This window comes from Hyperolius riggenbachi, chromosome 8, assembly GCF_040937935.1.
Source record: "Hyperolius riggenbachi isolate aHypRig1 chromosome 8, aHypRig1.pri, whole genome shotgun sequence".
Taxonomy (NCBI): domain Eukaryota; kingdom Metazoa; phylum Chordata; class Amphibia; order Anura; family Hyperoliidae; genus Hyperolius; species Hyperolius riggenbachi.
Genome location: NC_090653.1, coordinates 141982712 through 142002704, shown reverse-complemented (window position 1 = coordinate 142002704; position 19993 = coordinate 141982712). Strand labels below are relative to the sequence as shown.

General features: G+C 45.2%; 1 protein-coding gene across 8 annotated transcripts in view; it reads right to left on the bottom strand.

Annotated features, from left to right (window-relative positions):
- Positions 1-19993, bottom strand: part of TENM1 (teneurin transmembrane protein 1) — a 1180670-nt gene that overhangs the window by 860066 nt on the left and 300611 nt on the right. For 6 of the 8 annotated variants that reach the window (XM_068251163.1, XM_068251165.1, XM_068251162.1 and 3 more), the window contains exon 3: positions 591-851. The exons of the other annotated variants lie outside the window; for them this stretch is intronic. In XM_068251163.1, the coding sequence (XP_068107264.1) occupies positions 591-851 (261 nt within the window). The remainder of the gene's footprint in view (positions 1-590; positions 852-19993) is intronic. 8 annotated transcript variants of the gene reach the window in all.

Sequence of the window (19993 nt, the reverse complement as noted above, 5' to 3'; positions counted from 1 at the left end):
AAAAAAAAACACCTTATGATTTAGTGCACCAGGACACCAGGAGCATAGTTATACCATGGTCACAACAATGTCAGGTTTATACACATTGTGCTATAATTTGTTCTTGAGAATTCACACAGAATATATATATATATATATATATATATATATATATATATATATATATATATATATATATATATACAATTTTCAGTATTTCAGGAACACATTCCCTTAATGTTTTACAATGCCGCGCCCCCAGGCCGTGTAGCCGAGAGGTTTTTTGGTTCCTGTTACACTGTGTTAATGAAACAAGGGCATGATGTGTACAGTGGCAAGGAAATAAGCATAAGAACCAATGAATCTTGATGCCCCTCGAAACTTCATCCCTCCAAGTCACAGCCCATGGTAATTTTCCTCATATTTGGTCCTATTTATACAAGTTGTTTCTCTGTACACAAAATTCCTTTGTTGATAATACCAGTTATTATTCCACCATCTTATTATACTCAACTATGTATCATTGTATTATATAATGTATTGTAACTAAGACGGTATAAATAATACTAGTTTGCATGGTCGGAAGTATATATTAAGAGTTGATGTATTACCATTCTCCCCATCAGACTTCCTCTCATGGTCGGTGTCAGTTAGGGATAATGCAGAGTTGGCTCTACTGGACATGCACGAACTGTGCTCTGACTTCATCTCTCTCATCCACATCCTAAGGGCACGGTCTGGTGAAGCTGCTCCCTCCGTCTCCGTATCTACATCAGAACCCATCTCCAGCGGATAGCTATGCTGAGCACTACTGTGTAGGCTGGTTTGGTAGCCAGAACATAATATGTGCGGGGACTCACAGTATTCCATCTCTGAAATAAACATAGAACAAGATGAAAAAGAAATGAGATGGCTGAGCAGAGTCATTAGTTTTAATAGCACAGGGATTACTTTGAAGTTGGAAAGATTCAAAATGAGCTTGGTTGCAAATAAGAAGTGTGCTCAATACAAGAATAGACTAAAAAACTATTACAGTAATGTGTCTACAGCTTGTTTACATGTGTGCTTAATTGTATCAACATTACTGTAATTAGTCTTCATCTGTATGAGTACATAAATATTATGCTAGATCATAGGGTGCATTAAAAGTAGCACTCTAGGAGTAAAGGGGGATTGAACCAGACATATGTATCATGTTAATACTCTTAATAATTTGTCTTTTTATTGTATAGTTTTAAGCCTTCATTTCCCACCTCTTGAGTAAGTATGGCCACCAAAAGCCATGTTCTTTCTCTGTGCAGTGTACTGTGATAGTGTCTCTTCCCAGCAGATAGGTGGTGTCAGATGAATTAATGTCTCACCCACAAAACCCCCTCCTTTGTCAATCATGAGTTGAACAACAATGTGTCCCTCACAGATTTTCAAGCAGAAAGCTGTCTCTAGGTTCTATAAGAGGTCCACTGTTAGTGTCAAGTTTAAAGGTACAGGAAGTATAATTTGGTGTTGTACTATTGGTCTAATAAATTAGGAAATCTAGTGTGAGATTAGGGTTAACCCCTTTGCCGTTCCAATTCTTTTTTTAAATCATGTAGTGAGCCCAGGCCCAGGGCTCGCTACATGATAGCTGCTGACAAGTGGCATCCCCCTACCCACTCCGATCGCCTTCGGCGATCAGAGTCAACAGGAAATCCCGTTCAGCATGGGATTTCCTGCTGGGCTTCCCCGGTCGCCATGGCGACCGGGCGGGATGACGTCACCGACGTCATGGACGTCGGGACGTCAGAGGGAACCCCGATCCACCCTTCAGTGCTGCCTGGCACTGATTGGCCAGGCTGCGCAAGGGGTCTGGAGGGGGGGGGCGTGGCGTGGTGCGGCGAGTAGCGGCGAATCGGCGCGAGCAGCGGCGATCGGAATATGCACGCAGCTAGCAAAGTGCTAGCAAAGTGCAGTAAAAAAAAATTTGAAAATCCGCCCAGCGGGGCCAGAGAAATCCTTCTGCGCAGGTTACCCCGAGCTGAGCTCGGGATAACCAGCAAGAAGGTTAATGCTGTGTGTAGCTAGTGTAAAAGTGGCCATCAATGATACAATCTTACTTGTACAAGCTTTCCAAATCAGTGTAGTAGAAGGATCAACTGAGTAAATATACATTGATTAGACAAATTAGATAGTCCTTCACATTGCATAGAAGTGGTGTGGTTGCACAATAAAACTGTATCCTTGCTAGGCACCAACCACTATGTGCAGGCATTCAAAATATATACAACGATAGGCGTCAGTAAGGTGGCAGCCCCAGGACTGCGTAACGATGAAAGGTGTCAAGAGCGGTGGTCGGGGATTGCAGGGGATCATGCGCCCATCCCAACGTGAGTGACAGAGCTACTCTACCAGCGGCAATCACTGCTAGGAGATTGTTAACCGCCATCTATTTACATTGTACAGCGCTGCGATCTACTGCAGCGCTGTACTGGGGACAGCCATATCACTTGACTGTCCCCTGGAGAGGCTCCGATTGTGATCCCTTCCCAAAGGTTGATGCCTATGAGAGAGGATCACCCTGCTTGGCTGGCAACGGGAGGGAGGGGAGAAAAATAAATAAGTAAAAATAGTAATTTTTAATAAGAAAAACCAAATAAATTAATAATAAAAAGGCCTGCAGCAGTGATCAGAGCCCACCAACAGAAATCTGTTGGTGGGCAGAAAGGGGGGATTCATTTGTGTGCGCTGCAGCAAGCTATTAAAGCTGCAGTGCACCGAATTGCAAAAAATAGTCTGGTCACTAGGGGGTGTAAACCTACGGTCCTCAAGTGGTCTAAAAGGAGAATAACCTTTGGTCTGACCTCCACAAAAGTAGCTGCAACAGGTACTTAATTTTTGTCCTGAGATGATAACACCAATGATCACTTCCTTTTTTACATTGTTTTAAGTAGTTGTGGTTTTTTTTTGGTAGTGTTACTACTGCTAGTGCTACTAGTGCTACTAAGATTATCATCTAAGGTTGACAAGTTGGGTTTTATACTTAAAGTAACATCCCTGCTTTGGAGAGCAACCATCCATTAGAAAGTTAACTATTACCCCGGATTTACATATTTATTTTCTGTTATACCTGTGACAGTTTTTGAGGCAACACGATTTAGTGAGTTTATCTTTTGTTTAGTAGATGTTTTTGTATTACTTCTACAAGATGCACTATATTGGCTCCTGGCTCTTTTTTCTAGGATTTATTCTTTACATTACTCAAGAAATATAAAGCTGAACAAAGTTATGAAACAAATCTAATGCAATGTATACAATACTGTATGTATGGAGGATAGCAGATATGCAAGTCTTGCTGTATTCAGCTGCTATGTTTACTCATGATAATTGGAAAGCTGAGCTACAGTATATGACCGTTTGTGGCAATCGGCACAGATTAATGACTAGCTCGTCTTTAAAAGATGACAGCTAAGTGCGTACTCCTGGTAGTGCAAAAACTAGTTCTTCTTTCCTAAAATAACCTTCCATAGTCCTGCTCTGAGCTGTTTCACATAGGCATCAAAGAAGTCAATAGGCTGAAAGTATAATTTGTATTTTTACATTGAATGGAGATGTGAGAATCCGCTCAGCTGCCTGCACAGGCAGGCAGCCTTTTGACCATTGTTTAGGTTTGCTTGCTGCAGGACTCTGGAAAGGAGACCTTCTGTCAGTTGTGCAGCTTGTGTTGCTGAGGGATTTGCATACATTAGTCATGCAAATCCCTTACCTGCCTTCTTTTGATGACTGGCACTATAAAAGCATTCTGCTCCCAGAATGCTTTGCTGGACATTTCCCTTCCATGGTCTGTTCCTGATGAACACTGCTGGAGTGTCAGCCGTTGCTATGTAGTATACACTCCTAGTGAGTGTCAGCCATGCTACTTCTCGTTGAAGATTAGTTTAGAGTTATTCGTGGGACTGCGCTAGGCAGATTCCCTAGTCTAGTTAGGATTGTATTATTTGTATTGCCTGTTTTGTCTGTCTGTGGGGTGCTAACCAGAGCAGCGGTTGCTACTGGTAGGCCCTTCTGTTCCGTTATTATCTTCTCTGGATCGCACTAGTCTCTTTACACTAGTGCTGTGGATCCTTCTGTTCTGTCTTCTGGGATCGCGCTAGCCACTTTTCGCTAACGCTGGGGACCCTTCTGTTCTGTCTCCTGGGATCGCGCTAGCTACTTTTCGCTAGCGCTGGGGATCCTTCTGTTCTGTCTTCTGGGATCGCGCTAGCCACTTTTCGCTAGCGCTGGGGATCCTTCTGTTCTGCTACTCTGTACCTGGATCGCGCTAGCCACTTTTCGCTAGTGCTGTGGATCCTTCTGATCTGTCTTCCTGAATCGCACTAACCGCTAGCGGTAGCGGCTGTGGATCGTTCTGATCTGTGTTTCTGCTTGGATCACACTTGCTCTGACGGAAGAGCGGTGGATCCTTTCTGCCTAGTTCCTGTTTCACGTTTGTCTGTCTTCTCTGATTCGAAACGCTTGCTGTAGGCTCGGTGAGGTAACCGTTAAGCAAGCGCTCGCGTTCTCTGTTTCGTGTTTGTCTGTCTTTGGTTAGTTAGGCGTGCTTGTCTCTGTTGTGCGTAACACGCGGAGACCGCGCACGAACGCGTGCACTGTTGCGAATGAGTGCAGTGTTCGCGTTCAGCTAGCGTTTGTTATTTTCTTTATCTTTCTCTTTGTATGATTTGCTGTGCCTTTGCTACCCTTGTGCTCTGTCCTGCTCAGTCTTGTGTCACTATTGGCAATCGCCATTCTTGCGATTGCGTTTCCTACTTCGTTTCCGCCGTTGTGTGTTCGCCGTCGCTGGGTGGCGACTAATTTGGTGGGCACACATTGGTTCTGTCCCTTTGCTCTGTTCCCTGTGGGCTATCCAGCCCTGCCTGATTATACCTTGTCTCGGATCTGTACAATTCCCATTTGGCATCTGTGGCTGTGCGGCGGCTGTGTTCGCCTGCACTCCACAGCGCCATCTGCCGGTGGGAATTGCCCTCTGCGGGTGCATAGCACCTAGCCTGGATGTCCGCAATAATACGCTTGTGGAGGAAATCCGCCGCGTCAGCGCACGTCTGGTGCGCTGACCACGGAGACGATTCCACAATCGTTACAGAATGTCCAGCCCAACCAAAATTCCCAGGGCAGAGGGAACCTTCGATTTGTTTCAGATGTCATTGCCTGAGGCAAAGGCATATGTGGATCCTATTATAGGTAGGATCGCACACTACATTAAAGCAGTTAAAAAGTCTGTCCTCGTTCCTGACCCCAACCCATATGGAGATTACCTAGATACTGGGTTGTTTGAACCGCCATTTGCCTCATGGGAGATTGGGGCCTTGTTGGAAGAGTTTGATTTCGATTGGAAAGCCTTTTGCGATTTTTATATCGCAAAGAGCGCGGATGACCTGAATGATTGTCTCGACTCTATGTACCTTTTGATCGATTCTGATGAATGTGATGAGTGTGATGTGGATCTGGTGATTTATGTGTGGCAGACTATTTTGGACGAATTGCACACACACCAACCAATTATTTCCAATAAAGAGACACCATTGTCACATGATTATTCCTGTTTTTCTGGGGTAAAGCAAGTGAGTTTGGACACTGTGCGACCTGAAATGAATGGGTGTGCCTCGACTGTGGACACCTGCGTGAATTCTGATGGAGTTTCTCCCGTTTGTTTAGAGGTTAAATCTGTGCGATCTGATGCCTGTTTCTCAGATGTTCCTGTCGATTGTGATCGGCGTGAGTGTGTCAGTTTTGTCAATGATTTGTGGGATCCCTTGTCATGTAAAAACAGATCTTCTTCTCTCAGTACTACTTTAAGATCCTCCATCTATGATCTTGCTATGGGGAAAATTCCCAAACTATGCAGTTTCAAGAGTAAAATTAATATGATTCCTCATGTTGTTGTCACAACTTCCCCTAACATTGTTCAGTATGAATGCTCAGACCTAGTCAGGTGTGAATGGGAGCCCCCGTTCCAGAAAAAACAGCTCGAAGCGTTGTCGTATGAATTGGAGAACGATTCAGAGTCGTTTTGTGAGTACTACATTGCCAGAAGTGAATCTGTCTTGAGAGCATGTATAAGTTATGCTTCCGCCTTAAGAGAAAAAAAGGGGTGTGAATTTGACTTTGTGAGTCCGCTGATTTGTATGTGGAAAATGATTCTGAATGAATTACGTGTACGTCATTCAGGTGACGTTTGTAAAGGTACATTGTCAGCTGGCATTTCTGAGATCCAGCAATCCAGCCTGGAGACCTCAGAATCCCTGTCTTTGGAGTGTTCGGTTTCGCAACCTAAAGCGATTGTGGATTCGCAAATTTTGCGTTCTGTCTCCTCGGATTCGACATCGTTAGCCGAGTCTAAGAGTGAGACAGCACTTTGGTTTTGTGAACCTGATACTGAAGCACCTTTGCTCTGTCCAGAGAAGATGTCTCTGAGCCTGCCCTGTATCATGAATAAAGACATTATGTCCACTCGCATTGACATTTGCGAGTCTGATTCTGAAGTAAGTACTGACTCTCCACCCAGTAATCTGGATGAGTCAATATTACCTTGTTTAAAATCTCCTGCAGTGTCCCTAGAGGCTCGTCTAGGTATTGCAACCATTGTTACCTGTTTCTCTGCTATTTTGGAATTGCAGTCTGGTTTGACTGCTATGGAGGAATTTCCCTGCAGTGAAATGAAACTCAGAAGGCCAGAGTTAGTTTCTCTAGATATTTCTGTGTATCCCTTTCCTGATGATGAAATTCAGTCTCAGTTTATGGTGGAACCTTCCCTGGGACATCTGCCCGGTTCACAAAATAAAGTTCAAGCTTTGCCCTATAACATGGATAGTTCAGAATCCTTCTTAGGAAACTTGAAAAAGGATGTTCCTGAGGTCCTGTCTGACCTCCTGGAGATCTCCGAGTTCCTCCCAAAGGGTGCAGAACTTGTAGGAGACGTCTCCAGCCCCCCAAGTCCTTCTGAGGTGTTGCTCACTTCAGTAGGCATTGCTGCCTTGCTGGTTACCTTTTCAGCTCTGGTGGAGCTTCAGTCATGTGTAGTCAATGATGAATTTCTGTCAGATATCATTACAGTCATTGAGATTTTTAAGCCTGAGACCGAGTCTTCTTTTGAAAGACCAGTACCTGTGACCTCTACTCGTGACGATTTTCTGCCCGGTCCTGGTTTTGGTCTTGTCGTGCCGGACTCTGAGGTTGGCAGTTCCCCGACATGTCCTGAGGTTTCTCCTGTGCTGGTGTACCCCAGTGTGCTCTGTGACCCAGAAAGCCCAAGTGTGCCTCGGTTACCAGCGTACTCAGATGCTTCCTCGGTGGAGACATGTTCTGATTTAGACTGCCTGCTTGCATGCCCAGAAGTGGTCCCTGAAAGTCCTGATCTTGATGGGTGTCCTGCTAATTCTGAATCTGGAACTGTCATAGGTTCCATGGGGGTGCTTGGTAGCTCTCCATGTGAGCCTGGTGAGCGTTCTGGCTTCTTGGAATCTCTGCGGAGCTTCAAGGCGTTCTGGGAGATTCCGAGAGAAGTTTTGCTTGGTACCCTGAATACGATCAACAGCGGCTTTTGTTTTGAAAGAAACATTTCGAACAGGTTTTGTGGCAGATTTGGTATTTTCGGACGCTCCTTGGAAGGTGGTGGGTATTGTCTGGAGGGTGTCGATGGCTTCTTCTCTGGTATCCACAGTCCTGATGGGTGTTACGCTGAGACTTGTAGTGCTGACGAGCATGTTTCGGTGGCTTCTGCTTCCGATGAGGTCGGTTTCAGGTGGACTGACTCTGGAATTGGACCTTGTCGGGCTGGCCCGACCTTCATGAGTCTTCTGTTAAAGTGGTTTGGAGATATCAGTTTTGAGGGTCGTCTGGAATTCGACCCTAGGAGGGGGGGTACTGTGAGAATCCGCTCAGCTGCCTGCACAGGCAGGCAGCCTTTTGACCATTGTTTAGGTTTGCTTGCTGCAGGACTCTGGAAAGGAGACCTTCTGTCAGTTGTGCAGCTTGTGTTGCTGAGGGATTTGCATACATTAGTCATGCAAATCCCTTACCTGCCTTCTTTTGATGACTGGCACTATAAAAGCATTCTGCTCCCAGAATGCTTTGCTGGACATTTCCCTTCCATGGTCTGTTCCTGATGGACACTGCTGGAGTGTCAGCCATTGCTATGTAGTATACACTCCTAGTGAGTGTCAGCCATGCTACTTCTCGTTGAAGATTAGTTTAGAGTTATTCATGGGACTGCGCTAGGCAGATTCCCTAGTCTAGTTAGGATTGTATTATTTGTATTGCCTGTTCTGTCTGTCTGTGGGGTGCTAACCAGAGCAGCGGTTGCTACTGGTAGGCCCTTCTGTTCTGTTATTATCTTCTCTGGATCGCACTAGTCTCTTTACGCTAGTGCTGTGGATCCTTCTGTTCTGTCTTCTGGGATCGCGCTAGCCACTTTTCGCTAGCGCTGGGGATCCTTCTGTTCTGTCTCCTGGGATCGCGCTAGCTACTTTTCGCTAGCGCTGGGGATCCTTCTGTTCTGTCTTCTGGGATCGCGCTAGCTACTTTTCGCTAGCGCTGGGGATCCTTCTGTTCTGTCTCCTGGGATCGCGCTAGCTACTTTTCGCTAGCGCTGGGGATCCTTCTGTTCTGTCTTCTGGGATCACGCTAGCCACTTTTCGCTAGCGCTGGGGATCCTTCTGTTCTGCTACTCTGTACCTGGATCGCGCTAGCCACTTTTCGCTAGTGCTGTGGATCCTTCTGATCTGTCTTCCTGAATCGCACTAACCGCTAGCGGTAGCGGCTGTGGATCGTTCTGATCTGTGTTTCTGCTTGGATCACACTTGCTCTGACGGAAGAGCGGTGGATCCTTTCTGCCTAGTTCCTGTTTCACGTTTGTCTGTCTTGTCTGATTCGAAACGCTTGCTGTAGGCTCGGTGAGGTAACCGTTAAGCAAGCGCTCGCGTTCTCTGTTTCGTGTTTGTCTGTCTTTGGTTAGTTAGGCGTGCTTGTCTCTGTTGTGCGTAACACGCGGAGACCGCGCACGAACGTGTGCACTGTTGCGAATGAGTGCGGTGTTCGCGTTCAGCTAGCGTTTGTTATTTTCTTTATCTTTCTCTTTGTATGATTTGCTGTGCCTTTGCTACCCTTGTGCTCTGTCCTGCTCAGTCTTGTGTCGCTATTGGCAATCGCCATTCTTGCGATTGCGTTTCCTACTTCGTTTCCGCCGTTGTGTGTTCGCCGTCGCTGGGTGGCGACTAATTTGGTGGGCACACATTGGTTCTGTCCCTTTGCTCTGTTCCCTGTGGGCTATCCAGCCCTGCCTGATTGTACCTTGTCCCGGATCTGTACAATTCCCATTTGGCATCTGTGGCTGTGCAGCGGCTGTGTTCGCCTGCACTCCACAGCGCCATCTGCCGGTGGGAATTGCCCTCTGCAGGTGCATAGCACCTAGCCTGGGTGTCCGCAATAATACGCTTGTGGAGGAAATCCGCCGCGTCAGCGCACGTCTGGTGCGCTGACCACGGAGACGATTCCACAATCGTTACAGGAGAGATGTTTATTTGCAGTGTCACTTTGTTAAGAAATGTTACCTAAACTTTAAAGGCTACTGTTAAAATCGTGAAGTGGTTAATGCTAGTGTTAGGCGATAAGAGAAGTTAAGCCTAAAGGGAACCAGAGGGGAGAGCGATATGGAGGCTGCCATATTTATTTCCTTTTAAACAATACTAGTTGCCTGGCTATCCTGCTGATCCTTTGCTTCTAATACTTTTAGCCATCGACCCTGAACAAGCATGAAGCAGATCAGGTGATTCTGACATTATCTTCAGATCTGAAAAGATTAGCTGCATGCTTGTTTCTGGTGTTATTCGGACACTACTGCAGCCAAATAAATAAGCAGGGCTGCCTGGTGACTGGTATTGTTTTAAAGGAAATAAATATGGCAGCCTTAATATACCTCCATTACAGTTGTCCTTTAATGCTAGGACAACATTTGAAGATTTGTATGCACAATATATTTCATTTCTAAACATCTCTTGAATGGAAGAACCCAAGCAGTACTGCAAACAAGGCATCTAAATATAACGTACTGCAATCTGTTTAACAATTAGACTCAATCATTGGGAATATAAATCAATTGTATTATACCCTTCATCTTCGGAAAACCATTTATTGCTATCATTTTTTGTCTATATGGCAATTTATATCACGCTTGGCTTTACACCCTAAAGTATTGCACAATATTAAATGAAATACAGTTTTACAGCTTAATATTATTATTAGTTTAATTTATATTATTAAATTCAATGAAATTTTATACACCCCACCACAAGTTTATAGCTTCTTTATTGCCTATTGCTGTTGCTGCTAATACAACATTAGTTTCGATTTTACTGCAGTGTGGTTAATTCAGTCTGTAACTAAAAAAGTCAAAATGATGATTGAAACTAAAGCGTATTACAAGAAAGTGAAACATCAGCTTTGCTGACTAGTCATCTACTCCTGAACTGCATATTATATGCTCTGGAAGGATATTTATGGACAGCTAGTTAAATTTAACTCCTTAAAGTTCTCAGCTCAGAAATAAAATTTAAAGTATGAGTCCATTTCTTGCAAACAATAAAAACAATTTCCTAAACAGATATCTTCATGTATTGTAGATCTGTCAGAAAATAAGTCACCTTTTGTCACTGACTAAAGCTCCTATACCAAAAGCGAAAAGCAATGACCTCAAAGAAACCGCACCAAAACAGCTATAACAGTAAGCAATATATCATCCTTTATTGAAAATACAAACATTAAAAACCATTAAAATATGGTGGGGGACAATGTATAAGCCCACAATGTCGGAGAACTGGAGGAATTACAAAGTGCTAGTGTTAATATTGAAGAGCCTCAAAATAGCATAAACGTGGCACTGACCGTGTATCAATATTGTGACACATACAAAACCAAACATGAATAACATACATGTGCAAATAGCATGAATAAATATAACAATTACATAATATGAAATAGGGGAGAAGAGTGTGATAACACCAGGAAGGGGGGAACCCCCTGAAATAGTAGTGTAGAACCTGACAGAAACAGAAATCAATCACATAGTGATCACAGATTGTGAACAAGTAGTAAAGTCAGTAGAGTGAGATGCAGGCAGTATGGAATTAGTATAGGGATTAAGAGTGAGGTCAACAACAAGTGAATAGGATCCTACCAGTACAGTGTCTCCACGGGTACCCACCGCCGCTATCGCGATTCGCCACGTATAGCGTGGCTTTTTCTAGCTTTGGAAAAGCCACGCTATACGTGACGAATCGCGATAGCGGCGGTGGGTACCCGTGGAGACACTGTACTGGTAGGATCCTATTCACTTGTTGTTGACCTCACTCTTAATCCCTATACTAATTCCATACTGCCTGCATCTCACTCTACTGACTTTACTACTTGTTCACAATCTGTGATCACTATGTGATTGATTTCTGTTTCTGTCAGGTTCTACACTACTATTTCAGGGGGTTCCCCCCTTCCTGGTGTTATCACACTCTTCTCCCCTATTTCATATTATGTAATTGTTATATTTATTCATGCTATTTGCACATGTATGTTATTCATGTTTGGTTTTGTATGTGTCACAATATTGATACACGGTCAGTGCCACGTTTATGCTATTTTGAGGCTCTTCAATATTAACACTAGCACTTTGTAATTCCTCCAGTTCTCCGACATTGTGGGCTTATACATTGTCCCCCACCATATTTTAATGGTTTTTAATGTTTGTATTTTCAATAAAGGATGATATATTGCTTACTGTTATAGCTGTTTTGGTGCGGTTTCTTTGAGGTCATTGCTTTTCGCTTTTGGTATAATTACTGTATTTTTGACCGTTCTGCACATTACAGACCCACCCCGCGTTTATACATATAGGGTGGCGTATTGATTGCAGGGGATGGTGCTCCCCATATTGCTTTCTGCTTAATGTACTGACTAAAGCTCCGTCAAAATAGGAAACAGACCTAGGCTTCTCTATTTCTTTTGATCACTGAAAGGACGTCTAGGCGAATACAGCTAAATGTTCGAGTAATGTTAACCTCATAGAAACTTCAATTAAGGTACTACACAGTACATACTTGAACCCCGGTTATATGATCTAAATTAACCAATATTTGTGTTCCAAACTGTTCCAGATGTTGTCAGATACCTGAAACTTTTAAACACCTCTGGTGGGATTGTCCAAAATCTAAGAATATTTGGGTCAGAATCTACAGAATGGCCAGTATTGTATTCCCTAAACATATTATCATGCTGGTGCGTGATGAGATAGCGTTTAGGTAGCGTACAGGTAAATACAACACAAAATAGTCAAAGTATGGCTGAGGACAAGGACAGGTCAGAGATATCTAGGTACAAAGTCATTAACCTCCCTGGCGGTAAGCCCGTGCTGAGCACGGGCTCTGACGCGCAGGAGAATTTCTCAGGCCCTGCTGGGCCGATTAGTATAATTTTTTTTGCAACATGCAGCTAGCACTTTGCTAGCTGCGTGTGCCCTCTGATCGCCGCCGCTCCGTGCTCGATCGCCGCAATGCGCCGTGCCGCCCCCCCCAGGCCCCGTGCGCTGCCTGGCCAATCAGTGCCAGGCAGTGCTGAGGGGTGGATCGGGATTCCTATGACGTCACGACGTCCATGACGTCGGCGACGTCATCCCGCCCCGTTGCCATGGCGACGGGGAAGCTCTTCAGGAAATCCCGTTCTTTGAACGGGATTTCCTGATCAAAGATCGCCGGAGGCGATCGAAACGGGCAGGGGGATGCCGCTGTACAGCGGCTATCATGTAGCGAGCCCTAGGCTCGCTACATGATTAAAAAAAAGAATTTAAAAAATAGTGATGCGCTGCCCCCTGGCGGTTTCTAATAGACCGCCAGGGAGGTTAAGCTAAATCGTAGTCCAATGTTTGAGCAGGGTCATACACACGAATCAGATGTCAGTCGTACTGCAAGGATCAGGCAGAAACAGAGTCAGGGACAGAGTCGAGTCGGTAACGTAAATCTGATGGCAGCAGTACAGAAGGACTAGAGAAGAGCGAGGTCAGGAGGCAAGTGAGAAGTCGGTACACAGAAAATATACAATATGATGTTACAATAATATTACGAGAATAAATACGAAAATAACAAAGACTTACTAACTGGAGTAAATATATATTGTGCGTCTACACAATATATCAATGTAGCTCAAAGTAGTTAGCTAGACCTAGAATCAGCAAACTGATTAGTATCAAGGTCAGCGAGAACTGAATGCTCTGACCTTAAATACCAGAAGCATTCAACCAGTAGCCACTCCCATCTGGTGATGTCACCTAGTGATATCACCTGCTGTATCCTAAATCCTCCTCCTGAGCCTATAAGGCTCACTCGAACTCGTGCCTGACCCAAAGGTCGCATCACGCACGCGCGAGTCAGAAGACACTGCCGGAGGGACGCTGGGGATGCCGCCAGAAGACTCCAGCGCAGAAGCCCCGCCGCTCACCCGGACCATGCTGGAGACACCGCAGGAACAGCCGCTGGAAAGAGAGCGCATAACACATATACAACCTGATCCCAAGAACTCCTTGTTAAATGTAAATATCCCCATCTAAGCTGTTTGGAAAATAAGCTACTTAGGAAATTTTTGGCAGCCTCCAGAATTTCCATAGCTGCTAAATGGTTATCTGAAGATATTGAATGGAATATAATCATCTCAAAAATAAATTACATATGTCTAAATGAATACCTGACTAGCTACCTGCTAGATGATAACGACTCCTTTATGGAAATGTGGTACGGTTGGTTAAACTCTTCCCTGGGTTCCCATTTATGGTCTTAGTTTTCTCAGAAAGTCAGACACTAACATCTCGTGCCTTCAGCAGGTGTATATTACCTAATTATTTTCTTTCAAGGTGGTTACCTCTGCTGCAGAAATCTTTTATCAAACCTATTTAGAATTCTATTGCATAACCTCTAAAGCTCTCTATGTCAGTACTGTATTGGTACCCAATACACTGTTTAATCTTACTATATTTGCTAAGACAGTTCAGTCTACTGTTTTGTGTTTTGTCTTAAGTTATATCCCATTGTGCTGTAAGAGTGAAAATGCAGATATTCTTTTCACATTCATTTTTGTTAAATCAATTTAAAATCGCCTTCGAGCGAAAATGCCTTCAAAAATAATTTTGGTATACGTTTGTGATTCTTCATTTTTTTGTGTGAATTTTCGTGGTAAAAAACACACTGTTCGGAGGTTATAGGACAGCTTTCTTTCCTTTGATAATATTGCCAAAATACAATGTATTTTCACAAATATAGTCTCATAATCGAAAATAGCATTTTTAATGCAAAAATTACAATGAAATACACAAAAAACACTCCCCCTGACTTATATGTGTCCTGCATGAAGTTTTAATTTAGGATGAATGTATATCAGATATGCGAGTAGTAGAGATGGCAAAGCAGCAGACTATAATTGTTAGTTAATTAATTAACTAACCTGTATCATAAGAACTGAAAAAAACATGGCTATTAGATCATTCTGTAGCAACATCTTGCTGGAATAATGTTTCATGCGGTCTGTACTCTTAACTCTTAAAGCAAACCTGAAATGATAGAAAATTGCAATAACCACTCACTGCCTTTCTGTAACGATTGGTGTCAGCACGCAGAGAGAATCTGATTATTGGTGATCTGCAGTATCACCAAGAATGCAGATATATACCTGATTATTGATGATCTGCAGAATCACTGATAATACAGATATATTACTAACCTCTGGACACCTAAGGGTATGTAAGTGTTTGGTGTAACAGTAGTACTTTGAGTAATGCACCTGCTCAGCAGGTGATATAGGCAGTAAAGGAACACTGCTCTGAGAGCACAGGAACCTTCCAGCAGCCTGAGACTCGCCAAGGGGTGGAGTCAGGCTGGAGACAGGAAGGGCCAGAGAGTGAGTGACACCTGAAGGTGGATGTCACTATCTGATCTGGAGACTATCTCTTAAGGGGAGAGATAGCTCTCGAGGTCGGACACGCCTGGTCGGTAACACACGGACAGATAAAGTACAAAGACAGAAGGCTGATTCAGTATCCAAGGCAAGCATGGTCTGGCAACGGAGTATCACCAGATATGCGAGGTACCGAATCAGAGGACAGAGGAGTAGTCAAGAAAGCAATAAGTCATAACAGATATCAAACAATGCCTAGTCTGGGTGTGAGGTCCGTGGTCTCTCCACCCTGGAACTAGTCTGATGTATAACAAAATGATCGCACAAGTTCCCTAGTCTTGGGTGCGAGGTCCGTGGTCTCAGCACCCTGGAACTAGTCTGATGTATAACACAAATGATAATACAATTCCCTAGTCTGGGTGCGAGGTCTGTGGTCTCCGCACCCTGGAACTAGTCTGGAGTATAACACAAATGATAATACTGTTCCCTAGTCTGGGTGTGAGGTCCTTGGTCTCTACACCCTGGAACTAGCTTAAGCATAAACAGAATAACTGTTCAAGTAATCTGGCTCAGTGTGAATTCCCAGGTCCACCTGGTTCAAACACACTGTTGGATCTGACTAAGGTCTGAGTGCTTCCATGTAGTGTTCGCAACGGTAGACAACTTGCAACTGGCCACCAGTAACTATATATGGAGTAGTGCTCTCCAGCACCACCCCTAATTGATCAACCAATAGTATCCTGCTCTGAAGTCAGCTGATTGGCGTGATCAGCTGACTTTCTCTGCCCAGTATAAGAATTCTGCCTCTCAGCACGCGCGCGCGCGTATTCCTAAGCCTGTGTGCACTAACAGACTCAGCCACACCAGACACACTGCCGCGTGCAAACCACCGCGCTGGACGCGGAACCTGCCGCCTTACTGTTGTTGCATGCGGCGGCTTTTCCACGTTCTGCCCTGCTACCAGACACACGCTTCCGCATGCAAACCACCGCATTGGACGCGGAATCAGCCGCCTCCTCAGTAGCACACGCGGCGGCTTTTCCGCGTTCTTTCACAGTACCCCCCCGAGGAGTGGACTCTGGACATCTCCCGCCCGGCTTCTCAGGATGCAAGTTATGGAACTCCCTTTTCAACTCCTCTGCGTGCATGCGACATTCTGGTACCCAAGTTCTCTCCTCAATGCCATACCCCTTCCAGTGTACCAAATACTGCACAGAGTTCTGCACAAGCCAGGAGTCTAGATTCTTCTCAATTTCATACTCTGGTTGGTCATCAAATCAACACAGGGGGGGGGGGGGAATCCACGTGTACTGCCGGCTTGAGCAAGGACACATGGATGGATCTCACACCTCGCATTCTGGTGGGGAGATCAATGGTATAAGTGACATCATTGATTTTCCTGGTCACTGGAAATGGACCCACATATCTGGGACCCAACTTGGGAGACAGTTGCTTCAGATCCAAATGTCGTGTGGACACCCAGACCAAGTCACCTGGAAGGAATTCCCACTCTATGGAACGCCTTTTATCAGCCTGTTTCTTCTGACTCTGAAAGGCCCTCCTCAAATTTCTTTCTACCATTCCCCAAGTCTGCTTCAAGGACCTCTGCCAATCCTCCAGGGCTGGAAACGGAGTGGCAGCCACTGGTAATGGGGTGAACTTAGGTGACCTTCCTGTCACCCCCTGGAATGGGGAAAAACCCGAGGAGGATCTCTTCAAGTTGTTGTGTGCAAATTCTGCAAATGGCAGGAATTTGACCCAGTCGGTCTGAACATCTGCCACATAACACCTCAGAAACTGTTCCAGAGACTGATTGGTTCTCTCGGTCTGGCCATTGGTCTGTGGTTGGTAGCCTGATGAAAAAGATAGTTCCATGTCCAAATGATGGCAGAATGCCCTCCAAAACTTAGAAATTAATTGGACTCCCCGATCTGACACTATATTTTCCGGAATACCATGCAGCCGGAAAATATGTTGGATGAAGAGATCGGCCAACTCCTGGGCTGAGGGGAGTCCTTTCAGGGGGACAAAATGGGCCATCTTGCTGAAACGATCGACTACCACCCAAATGACCGTCATGCCCTCAGACCTGGGGAGTTCGCCCACAAAATCCATGGACAGATGGGTCCATGGCTCACTTGGGACTGGCAATGATTGCAATGTCCCAACAGGTGCCTGACAGGAGGATTTGCTTCTAGCACACACTGCACATTATCTTACATACTCTTTGCAGTCAGTTGCCAATGATGGCCACCAAGCACACCTCGCCGCAAGGTCCTGAGTTCTGGTGGCCCCAGGATGCCCAGCATTCTTGTGGGAATGGAACAACTGCAGAATTTGAAGAAGGAAAGGCAATGGTATAAACATGACCCCTTCAGGCTTCCCCTCAGGTACATCCTGTTGGAACGGACTCAACGTGTTTGTCCAGTCCCTCCAGGTCTCAGTGGCAGCCAGAACCACTTTCTGAGGAAGAATGGTTTCTGGGTCTGAGGGCTGTGCTGTCTCGGGTTCAAAACATCTGGACAAAGCATCAGCTTTGATGTTCTTACTACCAGGGGTATACGTGATTACAAATCTGAATCTCGAGAAGAATAATGACCACCGAGCCTGTCGGGGGCTAAGTCTCTTAGCGCCCTCAATGTACTCCAAATACTTGTGGTCAGTATAGACAGTAATGGTATGTTCTGCACCCTCTAGCCAATGTCGTCATTCCTCAAAGGCCAACTTCTCTGGCCCAGATAAATTATAGAGATGACCTCTAGGGGGCATACAACCAGACCTGAGATCAATGGGGCAATCAAAGGGACGGTGTGGAGGAAGTTTATCTGCTGACTTGGGACAGAACACGTCTGCAAATTCTGAATACTGATCTGGCAATCCCTCCATGTGAATCTTGGTTTTGCCAAAGGTTACTTTCGCTAGACAATGATAATAGCAATGGGCAGACCAGCTTGTTAGCTGACCCGTAGCCCAATTAATCTGAGGCGAGTGAATTTGTAACCATGGCATGCCAAGGATGATCGTGGAGGTTGCCATTCGTAACACCAAAAATGATAAACTTTCTTTATGCAACACCCCTTTTGTGACCCCCAAGTCTGGGGTCTGCGAAAGAGGGTGATTACTCTGCAGAGGGGAATCATCCACTGCAGTGACCCGAATCTGTTGTTTTAGTGGGGAGATCGGAATCCCCAATTTCTTAGCAAACTCATAATCCATAAAATTAGCTGCTGAGCCAGAGTCTATGAAGGCCTCAGTAGTCTCTGTCTTATCCTGCCAGGATATAGTGCAAGGGAGAAGAAAACATTTGTCATCGAGAGGTAAAGACTGCGCGCCTAGGGTATTACCTCCAACTACACCTAGGCGGCAGCGTTTCCCGACATCTTGGGACAATTCTGCACTTTATGACCCCCCTCTGCACAGTATAGACAGAGCTGCTCTGTTTCCCTACATCTCCGTTCCACCTGAGACAATCTCGACCGACCAATCTGCATTGGTTCCGGTGGGGGTGAAGGAGGTGAAGATGGAACAGAAGGAGACGCTGCGTAGGACAAGTACCTTACATTGTTCCTACCCCGGGTCTGTCTTTGGTATCGTAAACGACGATCAATTCTGATGGCCGATTAAATGGCCTCATCAATGGATTTGGGCTCAGGATGACCCAACATTGAATCAGAAACTGTGTCTGACAACCCCAATAAGAAACAGTCTAAAAGAGCGAATGAGTCCCATCGAGCTGATACTGCCCACTTTCTAAACTCCGCAGCATAGTTTTCTTCCGGACCTTTGCCCTGCCGCAACAACTTGAGCTTCCGCTCATCGGTAGAGGCAATATCCGGGTCATCGTAAATTATAGCCATAGCTTTAAAAAATTCCTCTACTGAGGTCAGGGCCTTATCCCCCGTGGGAACGCTATATGCCCAAGTCTGGGAATCCCCTGACAATAGAGTCTTAATGAAGGTTACTCTCTGTGCCATGGTCCCTGATGGATTAGGTCTTAACCCAAAGTATGATAACACTCGTTTTCTAAAATTTCGGAAGTCAGATCTGTGACCAGAAAACCTTTCAGGTACAGACATGCGTATGTCTGTGCTAGGAGGAGATTGCACGGTATCCACAGCCGTCTGATAAACTTGTACAGTCCCAGACAAAGCGTTGATTTGAGTCTGGTGACTGTCCAGTACTCGGGTGTAATTCTCCACCGTAGTGGTTAGTACATCGAGACAGCTGCGGAGTGCGTCCATTTGGGTTTTGTCTGCCGTTCTGTAACGATTGGTGTCAGCACGCAGAGAGAATCTGATTATTGGTGATCTGCAGTATCACCAAGAATGCAGATATATACCTGATTATTGATGATCTGAGGAATCACCGATAATACAGATATATTACTAACCTCTGGACACCTAAGGGTATGTAAGTGTTTGGTGTAACAGTAGTACTTTGAGTAATGCACCTGCTCAGCAGGTTATATAGGCAGTAAAGGAACACTGCTCTGAGAGCACAGGAACCTTCCAGCAGCCTGAGACTCGCCAAGGGGTGGAGTCAGGCTGGAGACAGGAAGGGCCAGAGAGTGAGTGACACCTGAAGGTGGATGTCACTATCTGATCTGGAGACTATCTCTTAAGGGGAGCGATAGCTCTCGAGGTCGGACACGCCTGGTCGGTAACACACGGACAGATAAAGTACAAAGACAGAAGGCTAATTCGGTATCCAAGGCAAGCAGGGTCTGGCAACAGAGTATCAGATATGCGAGGTACCGAATCAGAGGACAGAGGAGTAGTCAAGAAAGCAATAAGTCATAACAGATATCAAACAATGCCTAGTCTGGGTGTGAGGTCTGTGGTCTTTCCACCCTGGAACTAGTCTGATGTATAACAAAATGATCGCACAAGTTCCCTAGTCTTGGGTGCGAGGTCTGTGGTCTCAGCACCCTGGAACTAGTCTGATGTATAACACAAATGATAATACAGTTCCCTAGTCTGGGTGCGAGGTCCGTGGTCTCAGCACCCTGGAACTAGTTTGGAGTATAACACAAATGATAATACTGTTCCCTAGTCTGGGT